This window comes from Diospyros lotus, chromosome 11 (genome assembly GCF_014633365.1).
Source record: "Diospyros lotus cultivar Yz01 chromosome 11, ASM1463336v1, whole genome shotgun sequence".
Taxonomy (NCBI): Eukaryota; Viridiplantae; Streptophyta; class Magnoliopsida; order Ericales; family Ebenaceae; genus Diospyros; species Diospyros lotus.
Genome location: NC_068348.1, coordinates 349,951 through 366,968, shown reverse-complemented (window position 1 = coordinate 366,968; position 17,018 = coordinate 349,951). Strand labels below are relative to the sequence as shown.

Here is a 17,018-nt window from a genome sequence, read left to right as displayed (position 1 = left end):
AACTAGTTTAAAAATTATAGATTTAAAATAGTTTTACAATAATGGCAGAAACTGTAAAAACACGGAAAAAAAAAGGGGGCCAAAGTGGGGCTCCCAGTCTGACAGAGGGCTCCGCTCGCTCTGTCACTCTGCCTCTCTCTCTCTCTCTCTCTCTCTCTCTCTCTCTCTCTCTCTCTCTCTCTCTCTCTCTCTCTATATATATATATATATATATCTAAGTCTTAACGGAAACCTGCGATCCTTCGCAGCCAGCCTCCACCTTCCTCTTGCCATTTTGATCTGTTTGGTTCCCGAGAATTTGAATTTGCAGAGCCGAGAAAGACCACCACAGAGATGGCTTCGCAGCTCAAGAATGTCGGGATTCTTGCAGTCGAAATCTACTTTCCTCCTACTTGTGTCCAGCAGGTATATACCTACCTACACACTTAAGCCTCTCATTTCTAGATTTTTTTAATTGATCTCTACATAAAAGTTAAACCCCGCGCATTCATTAGATTTTTGAAAATTTGAAGAAAATATATGTATCTGTATCTGCACAGAATATGATGCATGCGCATATATTATATAGTTGTGGATTGCGCGGACAGAGTGATGCAATCGATGGTTGCTCTTGCTGTTGTAAATTATTTTCTTGGAACTTGACAAAAAGCTAAATAGAACATTCTTGGACGCTTAGATTTTGCTCTTCGAGGGATTTTTAGCTTCTGAATCCTTTTCCAGATCTTATTGTTAATAATAGTACATGGATCCCGCAGGCACAAATTTCCGAACTTCAATTCCTTCCTCTTTCAATTTTGTTTTTATGCTCTTACTGATTTATTCTTTGCCGATGTTCGTTTGTAGTACCGATTATGTTGATTCGAATTTAACCTACTACTACTGGGAGAGTTAAAAATTTGTCTGTTTCATCAGACCCGTTCGTTTCTACTTGCCTATTCTCACGCGTCTCTGTTTGTGAATAAAACTGTCAATCGACATTCTATTGGTGAAACTAATGGAGTTGCGCAATTTAGCCTTCCTACTCTCTGTTGATTATTCTGGTTGTATACTTGTGCACTTGTTCCATACACATGAACAAACGGAAGTGCTAATTTTTAACTTTTAATGTGATGAAGGAAGCCTTGGAGGCCCACGATGGGGCAAGTAAAGGGAAATACACTATTGGACTCGGACAAGATTGCATGGCATTTTGTACAGAGGTCGAAGATGTCATCTCCATGAGGTTTGGACTCTGTCTCTCATTGTTGCTATATAAATGATTGTGTGAGCAACATTAATTTCACCTGCTATCCAACTCATCGGCCAGTGATAATTACTTTGTGGAGCAGTGCTTGAGTAGTTGCTGCACTAATAAAAACTGGAGGGAGAACTAGTTTGTCACACGTCTACAAGATGTCTTCCCAGAGATGTGCTCGGCCTTCTGGGAATCTTTGATAAACTCAGCCTTCTAGGAATCTTGTCTGATAAGATATGAAAAATTTACAAGTTCTTTAGCAATCTTACCGGCCTTGTAGGAATCTCTGTTGGGAGTGAAGCTACCTAATTTTGAAGCACTTTCATAATGTCTAGTTAGTAGTTAAATAACTAGTCACACGCCAACAGTCTTTAGCAATTATTCTCCGCTTTATCTTAAATAGATCTCACAACCTGGTATCAACTTGAAAACCTGTTATTGAAAGTACACCTGCACCGATAAAAATGAGGGACCATCATGGTTGAAAATTTGTCAAGACTTTGTCTTTGTGTTGCATAACTTGCGTTAGGATTGATGATATTAAGTGTTAACCAAAGAACTATTAACAGTCCTTTTGCACCAAATTATTTTAAAGTATCATTGATTTTATTTGTGTGTTGATTTTCTATCTTGTGTCTTTCTCTACATTCTTTGTATAAAGCAAATTGAATAATGTTATTGTTTTTGCAACACCAGCTTGCTATTCTCAATTTTTAAGAGAGTATATTTTTCATTCATTTTGGATAATTTGAATACTATTATGATTAGGTAAATGACATAAATCTCATACATTTCTGTAGGTCTCTGTTTTTTTAGTTAAAAACAACAACTATGTTCTTGATTTTATCCTTGTCTTACTCTTACTCTGTGATGTCCAGCTTGACAGCTGTTACTTCCCTCCTCGGGAAGTATGGAATTGATCCAAAGCAAATTGGTCGGCTTGAAGTGGGCAGTGAGACTGTCATAGACAAGAGCAAGTCCATTAAGACTTTCCTGATGCAAATCTTTGAGGTATCAATCCTTTCATGATGAGAGTGGTGTTTCTCGTTCAAAACTATCCCGTCTTCTTTTTGTTACTTGTGTCACTGGATAATGAGTTGTAGCTGTATAATGTATTCTCAGATGTATTGACAATATAAATAATTAACTTCGTCCCTTTAAAAGTTTTAGAGAATCAATTTGTGGTGCAAGATGGTTTCATAAATTGAATCAATTGGTTTTACAACCAAGATTACCTATAAAAGTAGGACATCTGATTTATGAGGCATTTTTTGACAGCTGATGACACTTGGTTGATTTCACAAGTTAGGGGGTTCGGTTTCCTGATTTATTCTCTTGCATGCTCTGTATCATGAAAAAGTTCTTTAGTTTGAGACTCTGTGACTTCATTTCTGGATTGCTTTAATTTGCTGTAGATTTCACCTTTGGGAATTTCTGTACTTCTGTTCAACGTGCCTTCTTTCTCTGTCATAATTAATCTACTATTTTTGTCATCATGTGACACAAGCAGGAAAGTGGAAATACTGACATTGAAGGTGTTGACTCAACCAATGCTTGCTATGGGGGAACTGCAGCTTTATTCAATTGTGTCAATTGGATAGAGAGCAGTTCGTGGGATGGACGCTATGGGCTTGTGGTCTGCACAGATAGTGCGGTATGGTCATCTCTTTTGGTTTAGGTGACCCGTCAATGCCACTAATGCATTAGAACTTGTTTTGCTGAAATGCTTGCTTGACCTTTGAACTTAAGTGTGTTATTCCTACAGTCTACAGAAGTATGGAAAAGGAAAACACAAAGAAGTGAGATGACTGGGCTATGTGGATATTAATAATTTGATTAATAAGATATTGTGTTCTTTACTGATTGATTGCATATTCCAATGTTGATATAGATCATTTATAGTATGGCTTCAAATAGAAATTGTAGAGTCCTAACTTAAGAAGCATAGACGCTTCTGGTTACGTGAAGGTGTTACATTGTGTTAAACAACTATTAAGGGCATCCCTAGTGCATGAGGCTCCTCACTTAGTGAGAGTTGGGAGAGGGTCATCTTTGTATGGAGCTTTTCCTTCGCTTTTGCATAGCAAAGAAACTGTTCTCAAAATTCTGATCCATGACCTTCCAGTCATGTAGGAGTAATTTTACATTTTCTACCAAAGCTTGCCCTTTAATAAACGAATACCATATCAAAAGTTTTGGTTTTAAAATAAATTTGGAATAAAGACTACAACAACAATGACAACAATCACAAGCCTTAATCCTACCAAGGTGGTTGACTGTAGGACTTAATAGGTTCCCATCTATCTCTATCCATGGCTTTTGCAAGGTTATTATATCCGATGTTATATTTTAAGGATTTTTCCCAAGTCTTTTCTTCCTTTCCGGCTTTCCCTCTTTGTTACATATTTCCTCCATTTCATCTATTTGCCTCACACGTGCTTCTATTAGTCTTCTTCCTATATTTTCATATTTATTAGTCCTCCTACAAACTTTTCATTTTAATAATTTGAATTCATAAAATGTTCTATGAATGGGGTTCTAAAGAATTAATAAAGCCTTGATCATATACTTAATTTTATTATATATAATATGAGGTATACATCTATGATGCTCCCCTAAACCTTGCAAATTGGGGTGCTTCCTGCACTAGGGATGCCCTTTATGAGTTATATCCATCTATACATGCTAGATGTACAATTTATTATTGACTTGTCTCTACTATCTTGTATCCAAATATTTTTGAAATATATTCTTCTTAGTTCCTTGGTTACATCAAAGTCCTTCAATATGTGCTCTTATCATTATTAAGTAGTGTTAGATCTTAACCAACTTACTCATGGGCAATGAAGTTTTATTTCCTTCCTTTTTTCTTTTCTCAAATCAGGTATATGCAGAGGGACCAGCTCGCCCCACTGGAGGAGCAGCTGCTATTGCCATGCTTATAGGGCCTGATGCTCCAATAGCATTTGAAAGCAAACTCAGGGCTAGCCATATGTCTCATGCCTATGATTTTTACAAACCCAACCTTGCAAGTGAATACCCGGTAATTATCCCTGAACTTCCTTTAACTTCCATCTCGTTTCATATAATTTCATACTATCTTCCACAATAACATAGACATTGTGATCGTAATTTTATACTTTCTGATCCACAAAATGAAAATGTGAAGGTAGAAGCTACCATCAGGGCATATGTCATAAGTAGCAATTACAACTTCATTGAAGTTCTAAATATTTTTCTTTTCTGTTATGTCCTAAGACAACTTTTCTAGAAAGAGTTTTGTTCTACTTTGTGAAGCATATATTTTTAAGGTATAGCATATCTTACAAAATCATTGCCCTAGTGCATTATAATTTCTTGGCTGTTTGCTGTTTTGGAGGCATCTTGTTGTCTCATTGTAGTTTTTTTATGATTTTCATCCTTCCTGAACTTCTTTTTGTAGGTCGTTGATGGAAAGCTCTCACAAACTTGCTATCTCATGGCGCTTGATTCTTGTTACAAACGTTTTTGCCACAAGTAAGCTGCCACTACCATCTTTCTTTTCTTTGGTTTGTGCTATATGCTCCATGTGAATGTCTTACCGTCCTTGCTCATCTCCAGGTATGAAAAATTGGAAGGTAAGCAATTTTCAGTCATTGATGCTGATTATTTTGTGTTTCATTCGCCATATAACAAGGTACTTTATCTGAAGTGTAAAAAATGTACAATTTATTTCTCTATCTGTTTCACCATTAGAAGCTTCACAGTTTTTAGAAAAAGTCATGTTTGAATTTTTCACTTGAATCACTGCAGCTTGTTCAGAAGAGCTTTGCTCGATTACTATTCAATGATTTCTTGAGGAATGCAAGGTTTTCTTCAACCCTCTGAAAGAAGAATATAAAGTTTCGCCATTTCTTGTTCACTTGATTCACGTGTACGTAATATGTAGTCATTTATCTTATTTGGTTTGACTCACAGCTCTATTGATGAGGCTGCGAAGGAAAAACTAGAACCATTTTCAACTCTAACTGGGGATGAAAGCTACCAAAGCCGTGATCTTGAGAAGGTATTCCTTTATACAGGATGTGCATTTCTGATCTTATGCTTGCTTCCATACTTTTACTTTGGCTAGACTTTGACATTGTATTGGCTAAGAAAGCAATCAAATTTTAAGCTCAAAGATGTAGAATCCTGCTTGGAGTGCTTTTCTTATAACCATGTAATTATTTATTTGGCCTCTCTTATAATGGGCTTGGTATCGTCAATGAATCTCCAGGCAACCCAGCAAGTCGCAAAGCCTTTTTATGATGCCAAGGTGCAACCGGGCACGTTGTTACCCAAGCAAGTTGGTAATATGTATACAGCATCTCTGTATGCGGCATTCGCATCTCTTATTCACAATAGGGATAGCTCATTGGTAAATCCTTATGACTTGTTTCTACATAGGGGCCAAGCCATGGAAGCAAAAACTTTTATATCTCCATCATAATAAAGTATCAACTTTTGTTACTTTCAGGTAGGTCAGCGGGTTGTGATGTTCTCATATGGCAGTGGTTTAACTGCCACTATGTTTTCCTTCCGAATTCGTGATGGTCAACATCCTTTCAGCTTGTCAAACATCGTAAACGTGATGAACGTGGATACGAAGTTAAAGTTGAGGCACGAGGTATTTTTCTTTCTCTAGTTCCAGTCATGACAATATGATGTTGTCAATCTACAAAGCCCTAGTTGCGTATTGCTGTATCCGTTTGATAAGCATGCTTTGGTATGGGCAGTTCCATCCGGAAAAATTTGTCGAAATCATGAAGCTAATGGAGCACAGGTATGGGGCCAAGGACTTTGTGACCAGCAAAGATTGTGGCCTTTTATCTCCAGGCACCTACTATCTCACCGAAGTTGACTCCATGTACCGACGATTCTATGCAAAGAAGTCAGGGGCCAACACTAGCAGTAGCCAGGAAAATGGATCAGTGGCTAATGGGCACTAGATTAGGGGGGTATGCATTTACAGAATGGTGTTCCAGAAGTTGGTTCAGCTGTTCTTTAGACTATGCCTATGCCATGAGCAGCACATCAGGTACTCAGTCAGAAGTCACCATTGCCTCCATAAGATAAAAAGTGTTTGTTCCATGCGTGTAGGCGTAGGTATTGCTAATATATATATATATATATATATGGTTTGTCCAGCAGAAAGTGTCAGTTTCTTTGTCATATGTAATCCCTCCCATCTCTGTGCTAATCGGATTTAAATTTATGTCAGATTGTAACCATTCTCAATGTTTTCTAGTTTCTACTTCTGAGGATGAATATTTCATTCTGATTATTAATCAAAACTGATTCAGTCGTCATCATCCAAGTCCCACAGAAGATTGGTACTTATATATATTATCTGTTCTTATTTTCCTCTGCATCTACTCAAGACTCAAGGTGGCCTGTGGCCACCGCCATAATATTATGAAGTGGAAATTTGATTTCCTCTGTGCTACTCAAGACTCAAGCACCCAACCCAAGTCTACCCTTATATTGGTTGAGATCAAGAACAGGACCTATGTTTGGTTATGCCTTTAAAGTTAGCCTTTTGTTTTAGAATTAGAGACTCAAAAGAGTAACACGTTTGGTTAATTGGCTTGAAAAATTATATTATATGTTATTAATAATTGGAAGGGATGGCGGGCTTTAAATGCATAGCTCATCAAGATTTTTGTTTGGGCCTTGTGTTGGACAAGAAAGCCCAACCCGACTCTCACAAACTGTAACACTGGGGTAGTGCATGGACCACCCAGCACGGGTGGTCTCTACCAATCACAGCCGTTCATTTCGTCACAAATGTTAAACACTTTTTTTCCCACACTTTTTCTGACACACTGTAGAAGCTAAATGGCTGAGCCCCACACACCAACCCTTATTATCGTCTTATTAGACGATGATGATGATAAGGACAGCACATAAACAAGGGCATCCCGGACTGCAATCTTACACGCGTCATCATCCCACTGCTCAATACCCTGCATCACCCAACCCTCAACCATTGATCTCTGCTTCCCCCGTCATACACGATTCATGCCATACCCAATCCAACCCAACCCAACCCAATGGGAAAGGAAAGAAAAGAACAGAAATGAAATTTACCCCCCCCCCCCCCCCCCCCCCCCCCCTCTCTATTATGTATCCTAGGAATTGGGTTCTAGGGCTTGGCTCTTTCCAATTATAAACCTTTTGGCTGCCCTACCTTTCTATGATAATTCCATGATTCTTCCATCTTCCTTCCCACTGCTCTCCTCTCCTCCTCCGACGAATCCGGAACTATTTCTCTCACTTCCTCACTGATTTTCCGCCTAATTTCCCATCTTTCTTCGATCCTATTATTGGCTTACCAATTAATGTCGTCCTTTCCAGAGCCCGACTTTGAACCGGATGACGATGGCGGTACGTCTGATCTCAGCAACAGTGCCGCCGAGCCTGAAGACAGTAGCCACGCCAGTGGAGTCGCAAAGGCTTCGTCTTTGGACCGCCAACTGGTTCTGAAGGAAGAACACGAGGAGGATCACAAACCCCACAACTCCAATCCAACACAACAAGCAGCTCAACCGCCGATTGGGATGGTGCCGCTGATGCAGATGCATATGCCTATGCCTGTCGCCACCACCTCCCGGCGATCATCCACCAAGGACCGCCACACCAAGGTGGAGGGCCGCGGCCGGAGGATCCGGATTCCCGCCACGTGTGCGGCCCGAATCTTCCAGCTGACTCGCGAACTGGGTCACAGGTCCGACGGCGAGACCGTTCGGTGGCTCCTGGAACACGCCGAGCAAGCGATCATCGAGGCCACCGGGACGGGGACCGTCCCGGCCATCGCCGTCTCCGTCGGCGGAACCCTCAAAATACCCACGACTTCGGCCAACCAAGAGAGCGAAGGTTCTACGGCTCACAAGAAGCGGCGACGACCGTCGAATAGCGAGTTTTACGACGTAGCCCCGGCGAGCGAGGGCGTTTCCCAGGCGGCTGGGTTGGCGCCGGTCGCGCCTCAAGGGTTGGTCCCGATTTGGACAGTGAGTAACGCCGGGATGATGATACCCTCGAACGCCTTCTGGATGATGCCTGCGGCGGCAGGGGTTCCGTCGGGATTGAACCAGCAGCAGCAGCAGCCACAGTTATGGACAATATCACCGGGCGTGACGCCGGTCTTGAACATGGCGGCTCGGCCGATCTCTTCGTTGGTGGCAGGGGGGGCACAGACACAGTCGTCGTCGGGAGCGGTATGCGGGAGCGGGAAAAGCGGGGGGAAGAAGAAATCGAGCATGGCTCCGGCAAGCGTGAGCTCGGGGAGTCAGATGCTGAGCCTGAGGGACTTCTCGTTGGAGATCTACGAGAAGAAGGAACTTCAGTTTATGGGTGGAAGGGGGAATCAACACACACACCCCACTTCTTCTGCTTCTGCTTCTTCTTCTTCTTCAAGACCCTCAATTAGTTAATTTAATTAACAATTAATACTAATAACAAAATTATTAAGCTATGAAAACATCTATTATCAGCTGTTGGGTTGGGTCTCTCTCTCTCTCTCTCTCTAATTTTGTTTGTTTTCATGTTGTGTTTTTTGGGGGGTCATTCTTCTACTGTTAGCTAGTTTCTCGACTCAATTCTCCAAGTCCCAAGTAGGTGGTTAGCTATAGCCTACAGCTATATCTAGTAAAGATGAAATTTTCAAATGTAATTTGTAAGCTGAAAAGATTATCCTTTGACCATGTCCTCCCTTCCCTTCCTTACCTTGTCCTGTCATGTAATTGTGAATAAAAAGATTTTGATTTTTTTCTTTATCAACTCCAAATGCATACAAATTTGTTGTTAATTTTGGTTTCTTTTCATTAGAAATTATTAAATGTATAAATGGGAATTGGGATCCATTGGGGCGTGCGGGGTGGGTGGGGAAGAAGGCACGTGAGAATAGGCCGAGAAGCACGTGTTAGATGGGGAACGGACGGTAGTGGGTTGGGTGTCCCCACTCCCTACCCCAAACCTACTCTTCTCCACACAACCCAAACCCAATTAGAGAGAGAGAGAGAGAGAGAGAGAGAGAGAGAGAGGCAACACGCACGTGCTTGGGCTTGGAGGCAAGATAATAAAAAAGCAAAACTTTCTCCAACGAACGTACGTCCAGCTGTCAAGAAGAGGATTGGGCCTGGGAGTGGGGGGCCCAAAAGACCCTTTATCTGGTGGGCCCCCACTATTTTCGGATGTGGGCCCACATATACCGGGAACCAGAAAAGCTGGTGGGCCCCCAACCAAGTTCTCGCCCAACCAAACACAAAAGCAGAAGAAGAAAAATGAAGAAGCCAGTCGTTCTTTCTGCACCACCAACGGACGGTTCTTATGGATTGGTGGCGCCGCCGGCCCCACTTTCACTTGATATTGAATAATCGGGTTATAAACCTATAACGAGTTCTTCAAATCATAGTTGAGTAGGTTGGGTAATTTAGATGATTTCATCAGTTTAAAGAAACATGAATTAATTATAATTATAATTATAATTAATGTGCGTTTATGTCGCAGATAAATATAGAGATATAAGATAACTAATCTAAATTTGTATTAATGTTGGAAAGGAAGAATTAAATTGGAATATATATTATGCCCTGTGTGAGTTAGAACCTAACACCCCCACTTCCTAATTAATGGGAAATGGGCTCCATAGTGCCATCAAATTAACTCCACATCACAAGTATTGCAGATTGATTGGGCCTGGTCCGACCTTTGATTTCTGATACTTTTATGCTTTGTCTTCTGCCTGACCACAGGGTGTAAATGTCATTTCCGTTTGTCATGCATAATAAGAATTTTGAAAATGATATTTAAAAACACTTAAGGTTGCCTTCTCTTTATTGTTTTTAAATTATTTTTAGTTTTTAATTTTTTAAAATAATAAAAACGCGTTCTCCTTACTGTTTTTTAAAATATATTATTGAAAACAAAAAAAAAATTATAAAGAAAACTCAAAACAATAAAAAGTTGTTTTTGAGTGTTTTCATCCAAAATAAACTCAAAATTTAAAATACATTTATTTATTTATTTATTCATATTTTATTATTATAATGAAAAAAATATTACAAAATTCATTAACTTTAAAATGTAGATATTTTTTAATAATTTATAAACATTAAATATTTTTAATTTACTAAATAATCAAATTTATTGAATAAAATATAATTAAAAAATTATTTTCAAAATTTCAAAGAGAACGTGTTTTCTAATTTTCTGTTTTAAGAAATAGTTTTTCAAAATGACAAAGAGAACGCGTTTTCAATTTTCTAAAAATAAACTACCAAAATAGAAAACTGAAAATGAATTCAAAACTCAAAATTGAAAATTGAAAAGTAAAGAGAACGCAGCCTAAAATTTTGACATTTATGAAAACATTCTACATCAATATCTTGTGTCTTAACATAGTATATATAAATGAGAAATGGATGGGCCAAGTCAAGATGGGGTGGGGGCATTTTCAAAGGGCCTTGCTATTTGGATAGAATCGGTCCAGGTAAAATTGTCTTTTTTGTCATTTCAATTATTGATGTTAGGATAAGAATGTCATTTAATATTTTATTTACCAACAATACCTTTTCTATTCACAAGTCAAAATTTCAATCTCTCTCTTCCTTGTTAAATTTAAATTTTAGTCTCTCACCTGAGTTAATAAATTTTTAGAATCTCAAGAGTCATAATGGCTTTAAATACAAATTATTCTACTTTGCTTGAATTGATTGACGCACGAGATCATTAAAGACATCAAATAACAAAAATATCAGTAATGAAACTCGTCCAGTAATTCAAACAACCCCCAATTTCTGATAGGACTACATCTAAATGCAGTCCGCCAAATACAATGCTGGCGAAGTACATCTTAGATGCAGCCCGCTGCTCCTAAGATGCAGAGCGGACTGCATCTAACATGCAGTCCGCTGCGCCTGCTGCATGATACAGTAGCGGGCTGCATCTAAGATGTAATCCGCCCACATTGGGTGGACTTCAACACAGATGATTGTCATTATTTATTTTTATAACTAATTTTTTTTGCTTTGTCATTATTCATTTTCATAATTAAATTTTTTTTACTTTGGAAATGTGCAACTTTAATATGTTGGGCAGTAGTTTTAGGCGGGAGTTTTAGACGAGTGAAGAGTTAAAATTTTTATAAGGTTAAAATTGTCTTTCTATTTTGTTTAATATAATTAAAATAATATAAAACAAGTATTAAATGTCTTTCTATCCGGATAGATTCTATCCAAATAGATTTATCGATTTTCAAAATACAAGATATTTCAACTAAAGAGATATATGGATGATGAGGATTTTAAGATTGATCACCACTTAATCCGTGATATAGTGTGCTCTTTTCAAGTTATTTTCAATTCTAAGATAGTCTTAGTAATTTTTAAATCCAAACTTATCTAAACTAGTTCTTCCTATAAAAAGAGTACAGAATCTAATACTTAGAGAAATTTTTCAATACTTAAATCAGTCATTTTTTTTAAGAACAATACAATAATAATATAATAAATATCGTACTTGATTTTTGGAAGACTATATCTTTATATTGACAAGTTGAAGAGTCAATATAAACTAAAATGATATCACATAAATGATCAAATTTAGAGAATATAGAATTTGTGGCCCACCAATCATTTACATCAAGCCCAACGACATATTCCTTCCTTCCTTCCTTCCTACCCATATATGTTTTTAAGAGTAGTGGCATATTATTATATTATTATAAATATAAAACAACATATATACATACATGCAATTTAATTTTCATATATGTTGTGATTCATTACTAATCATATATTAAAAGAAATTTTCATTCCTTTAGACCTAATCGCTATCAGTAACTCATCACAAGGATGCCACTACCCTTGATGAGTTTGAAGTTCCCTTGCATGAGTTATACATACATAAACATTACCAATGTATGGCCGGCCTAGCCTATACGAACGTACATATATATAGATTAGATATGTAGCATTATTAAATATATATATGGTTTTATCCTTTGAAAAGCATGTCGCAGGTTATGGATGGGATTTGTTAGTTTGCTTGATACCACATAGGAGTTATCCATTGATGGTTGTCAACACTTGTCGTTGTAAGCTGGAGATACCGAGGAGCACATATATGTATATGCTGATCAGCGTAAATTACCAAGCCTCGATCCATCGCAGGCAGGCACCAGCTGGTTTGTACATACTATATATACACACACGCACGCACATACCTGACAGCAGAAGCTCGTGGGAGCAAATAGGATTGGAATTAAGAGTTTGTTGAGTTCTTCCCAATGGCGAAAACACAGTCGTCTTTAGTTACCTTGATCTTCTACCCTCTATTATTGCTTGCAGCAACACTATTTGTGCTCCAATGCCACTGCATAGACCCACAGAACAAGAAGGTAGGTACCTATATATATATATATGGATAGCTGCAATTAATGCAGGTTTTAGGCGATGGATATTTTTAATTTAATTTATTAACATTCGTGTGTGATCATCACCAGATTCACATAGTGTACATGGGGGAGAGGCCACAAGGAGATGCACCTCTTCTTGCATCCGTCCACCATGCCATGCTCAAGGATGCACTTGGAAGGTTCAATTTCAATTAAATTAACCACCACTGCTACGTACATTATTATAATTAATTAATTATATAAGCATTTGTTCGATTGCGATATATATTAACTAATTAATTGGGATTGCATACTACACATATGCACGCGCATGCAGTCCTCGTTCTGCCAAAGAGTCTCTAGTCTATAGCTACGGCAGGAGCTTTAATGGATTTGCTGCCAAGCTGACAGCCGATGAAGTAGCAAAGGTTTCAGGTGTGATGATAGCGACCTGGGAATTATACATGTTAATATATATATATATATATATATGTGTGTGTGTGAATTTACTCTTTACTCATTATTAATTAATTAATACTGTTATTGTGGGCGGGGCAGAAATGGAAGGAGTAATATCTGTGATTCCAAACCACGTCTTTGAGCTGCATACTACAAGGTCGTGGGACTTCATGGGTTTGGGTAACAGCAGTGTTGTTGGCACTCCTCCCCAGGAAGGAGATGTCATCGTCGCCCTTATAGACACTGGTAATTAATAATTATATAGCAAAACCAAATCAAATTAGAGATTAGAGCTCTGAACAAATTGGGCCAAGGCTTAAATCTTTTTAAGTTTTGTTATCCAGGGATTTGGCCGGAACATCCTAGCTTCAGCGACGACAAGATGGGCGCTCCCCCTGCCAAGTGGAATGGGACATGCCAGGGCGCCAATTTCACCTGCAACAAGTATGTACTATAACTACTGCTGCTGCTGCTGCTGCTACTATGAATTAATTAATGATGAATGAATGAATGAATCACCAATAGTTAACTGTAACGCAACGCACGTACAGCAAGATCATTGGGGCGCGATACTACAACAGCTTCGATTCCTACGAGGACGACTTCCCATCCCCAAGGGACGCCATCGGACATGGCACTCACACCTCCTCAACTGCAGCCGGCAGGGAGGTGCCTAACGCAAGCTTCTTTGGGCTGGCCAACGGAACCGCCAGAGGTGGAGTCCCCAATGCCAGAATCGCCGTCTACAAAGTCTGTTGGTACTTCGGCTGTGCCACCGCCGACATCCTTGCTGCATTCGACGATGCCATTGCCGACGGCGTCGACATCATCTCCGTTTCCCTTGGATCCGGATGGCCATACCCATACTTTGAGGACCCGATCGCCATTGGGTCTTTCCACGCCTTCAGGAAGGGGATATTAACCTCCTGTTCTGCGGGGAATTTTGGCCCTTACCCTGTCTCAGTGGCCAACTTTGCACCTTGGATACTCACTGTTGCCGCCAGCACCATTGACAGAAAGTTCGTCGCTGAGGCTGTTCTTGGCAATGGGAAAACTTTTTCGGTACGTAATATTCTTATTCATTCCATCATCATATACTATATGTATTGATTAACATGCATTTATATATATATGCAGGGACTGTCCATCAATAGCTTCGATCTGAATGGCACCACATATCCCTTGATCTGGGGAGGTGATGCAGTGAACTACACAATAGGTTCTAATCCAGAAATTTCGAGTTACTGCTTTGCGGATGCCATGAATTCAGATATTGTTAAAGGAAAGATTGTTCTTTGCCAAAGCTTCCGCGGATCTACTGGAATCCTATTGGCTGATGGCATCGGCACCATCATGTCCAGTGCATTTTATACCGATTTCGCCTTCAGCTACCCCTTACCAGCAACAGTTATCAGCCCAGAAGATGCACTTACAGTTTTGGATTACATCAGAACAACCGAGTAATTGAAGAAGATACATCCCACATATACATTTATTTATTTATCTTAAATTACTAGATAGCTGGCTAGAGCAATTAATTATATAATTAATTGATATGAGCAAATTAAACCTTTCAGCAACCCCGTGGCGACCATTTTGGTCAGCGAGACGCCAAAGGATATCATGGCACCAATTGTCGTTTCATTTTCCTCCAGAGGGCCCAATCCTTTCAGCCCGGACATTCTCAAGGTGATTAATTAATAATAGCAATTTGCTGCTGCTTCATTGTTGATATATATATTTCTTTAGATTAGATGATCTGTTCTTTTTTTGGTGTTGATTTCTTATACGCACTGACGGATGAGCAGCCTGATCTCACTGCCCCCGGCGTGGACATTCTTGCCGGCTGGTCGCCGGTAGCACCACCTTCCATCTCCTACTATGACACCAGGAGCACCTACTTTAACATAATCTCCGGCACTTCCATGTCCTGCCCCCATGCCAGCGGCGCCGCTGCCTATGTCAAAGCCGCCCACCCAGACTGGTCTCCGGCCGCCATTAAATCTGCCCTCATGACCACAGGTAGGCGATCATCCATCATGTCATCAGAAATGCCAAGTTCTTATCACATCACGACTTCACCAAGTTTAATGAACCCTTTTAATTGCTGCTGATCATCAAACCATGCAACACCCTTCTTAATATATAACTAAAATTTGATCGAATCTCTATATGTATGTAATCATCATCATCGTCAGCTTCGGTAATGGACCCAAGGAAGCAGGAGGACCTTGAGTTTGGCTATGGATCTGGTCAGATCAGCCCCACTGCCGCAGTAAACCCGGGACTCGTATTCGATGCATCCGAGGCAGATTTCGTGAATTTCCTCTGCAAGCAGGGCTACAACACTTCCACTCTCCGGCTGGTCACTGGAGATGACAGCGCTTGCAACAGCACGGAGCCCGGAAGAGGTTGGGACCTCAACTACCCCTCATTCTCCCTGTACGTCGAGGATGGCCAGCAGATCAACGGAGTGTTCACCAGGACAGTGACCAATGTGGGGGCACCCAACTCAACTTACACGGCTAGCATGTACATGCCCACAAGTATCAGTGTGTCGGTAGAGCCGTCGGTGCTCTCCTTCTCTGCCGTCGGAGAGAAGAAATCGTTCACGGTGAAGGTGACGGGGCCGAAGATTTCACAGCAGCCGATCATATCGGGTGCTATAACTTGGAAAGATGGAGCCAACGTGGTGAGAACCCCGCTCGTGGTGTATAACTACGTCCCTGGTGCTCCTTACAATCTTGACAGTGAATCCACGACCGAGTTGAGTTCTGAAAGGAAGCCTAGTTTTCAGGGTTCTAATTCCTTTTTCAGCCACAAGAATGACATCTTTGGAAATGGAGCTATGAAATCGCACCACCCTTGAATTACTACTCTGCAGTCTGCACACAGATGGAGGAGCTTCAATTATGGCAGAAGATGATGAAGTTGTTCTTGCTGCCTAAATTAAGTTGGAGGACGTCTTCAGTAATGATAATAACAATCATGTAAATTAGGAGCCTAGGACTGGAAAAAACCACGTCCAAGGAGAAAACGCCTAAGTGTGGTAATGGCGTGGGCGCCGGCAATGCCACACCCTTTGATATTTTAATAAAACTACTACTCCGGACTGAAGGCCGACCTTGCTGCTTCCATTTTCATTCCTTTACTAATTCCTCTTTCTATAAAGCCACACGCAATTGTTTTACACAAACTGCCTCAACGGAGGAGCAATCCATCCATTTTCTGATGTTTTGAGCAAGTTATTATTAATCAATCACCGCCCCACTGCCCTTAACCCCCAGAAGCTGCCCTCCAGAAAGGCTTCAAAATAACAGCTGATGACCATTATTAACATACAGATCCCAAATGCAACAAAAACGAACTGCATTCAAATAACAAAGCAGATCAAGAACCAGAAATCCAAACCAAACTCCTAGCACCATCGCCAAACTGCATAGACCCCCTGCGCACCAGGAAAAAAGAAAAAATCCCCCATAACAGCAGCAAACCAAGTAAAACCAAGAAAACAAAGCGACCCCAAAACCAAACGAACCGGAAGACCAGGTTACAAGTACAAGACACAACAAAAGAAAAAGGAAATCCGTCAACCCAGAAAGCCAAAGCAGAAGGATCAATTGTATAACCAGGCCACAAAACTCACATACCTATTGAAAAACATTGACTGATCTCATAAGTATGTGATGCAGGGACGTCTTAGAAGGCTGTCGATCTAGGCGAGGTTAATAACCCCACTACGGCTACCATTGGCCAAATCACCATCTCAAAAATATAGAACACCCACACACTTGAGAATTCGCAACTAGAGAAAAGATAATAACAAAGAAAACCTTGTATCTGGGGTTTATATAGTGCTCCAAATAAGAGTGTTGCTTTGTCCCCATCCAATGTGAGATTCAATTTAATTTC

The 17,018-nt window shown here is 40.0% G+C and overlaps 3 protein-coding genes across 3 annotated transcripts; all 3 read left to right on the top strand.

Annotated features, from left to right (window-relative positions):
* Window positions 1–219: 219 nt before the first annotated feature.
* LOC127813376 (hydroxymethylglutaryl-CoA synthase) lies at window positions 220–6,561 on the top strand. Its single transcript, XM_052354321.1, has 12 exons — window positions 220–405; window positions 1,116–1,222; window positions 2,113–2,245; window positions 2,745–2,888; window positions 4,119–4,277; window positions 4,677–4,750; window positions 4,835–4,910; window positions 5,027–5,082; window positions 5,192–5,279; window positions 5,490–5,630; window positions 5,730–5,879; window positions 5,989–6,561. Exons 1-12 carry the CDS (start codon window positions 334–336, stop codon window positions 6,199–6,201), a joined length of 1,413 nt encoding a protein of 470 aa, XP_052210281.1. The 5' UTR covers window positions 220–333; the 3' UTR covers window positions 6,202–6,561.
* Window positions 6,562–7,363: 802 nt separating this feature from the next.
* On the top strand, window positions 7,364–8,972 carry LOC127813377 (transcription factor TCP19-like). The gene has a single exon (XM_052354322.1). The coding sequence runs from the start codon at window positions 7,594–7,596 to the stop codon at window positions 8,683–8,685; it is 1,092 nt and encodes a 363-aa protein (XP_052210282.1). The 5' UTR covers window positions 7,364–7,593; the 3' UTR covers window positions 8,686–8,972.
* Window positions 8,973–12,539: 3,567 nt separating this feature from the next.
* On the top strand, window positions 12,540–16,267 carry LOC127813419 (cucumisin-like). The gene is made up of 10 exons (XM_052354379.1): window positions 12,540–12,650; window positions 12,756–12,847; window positions 12,985–13,082; window positions 13,206–13,352; window positions 13,451–13,550; window positions 13,658–14,168; window positions 14,244–14,540; window positions 14,667–14,795; window positions 14,915–15,128; window positions 15,305–16,267. Exons 1-10 carry the CDS (start codon window positions 12,540–12,542, stop codon window positions 15,973–15,975), a joined length of 2,370 nt encoding a protein of 789 aa, XP_052210339.1. The 3' UTR covers window positions 15,976–16,267.
* The last annotated feature ends 751 nt before the right edge of the window (window positions 16,268–17,018 follow it).

What these genes read in the sequence shown, in the direction of transcription:
- LOC127813376 (XM_052354321.1), top strand. Translation starts at nt 334, where the DNA reads ATGGCTTCGCAGCTCAAGAATGTCGGGATTCTTGCAGTCGAAATCTAC. An exon ending in TCCTGATGCAAATCTTTGAG is followed by an intron (nt 2,246 to 2,744) that starts GTATCAATCCTT and finishes TGACACAAGCAG; the next exon opens with GAAAGTGGAAATACTGACAT. An exon ending in TTCATTCGCCATATAACAAG is followed by an intron (nt 4,911 to 5,026) that starts GTACTTTATCTG and finishes GAATCACTGCAG; the next exon opens with CTTGTTCAGAAGAGCTTTGC.
- LOC127813377 (XM_052354322.1), top strand. Translation starts at nt 7,594, where the DNA reads ATGTCGTCCTTTCCAGAGCCCGACTTTGAACCGGATGACGATGGCGGT.
- LOC127813419 (XM_052354379.1), top strand. Translation starts at nt 12,540, where the DNA reads ATGGCGAAAACACAGTCGTCTTTAGTTACCTTGATCTTCTACCCTCTA. An exon ending in CTCAAGGATGCACTTGGAAG is followed by an intron (nt 12,848 to 12,984) that starts GTTCAATTTCAA and finishes ACGCGCATGCAG; the next exon opens with TCCTCGTTCTGCCAAAGAGT. An exon ending in TCAGCCCGGACATTCTCAAG is followed by an intron (nt 14,796 to 14,914) that starts GTGATTAATTAA and finishes ACGGATGAGCAG; the next exon opens with CCTGATCTCACTGCCCCCGG.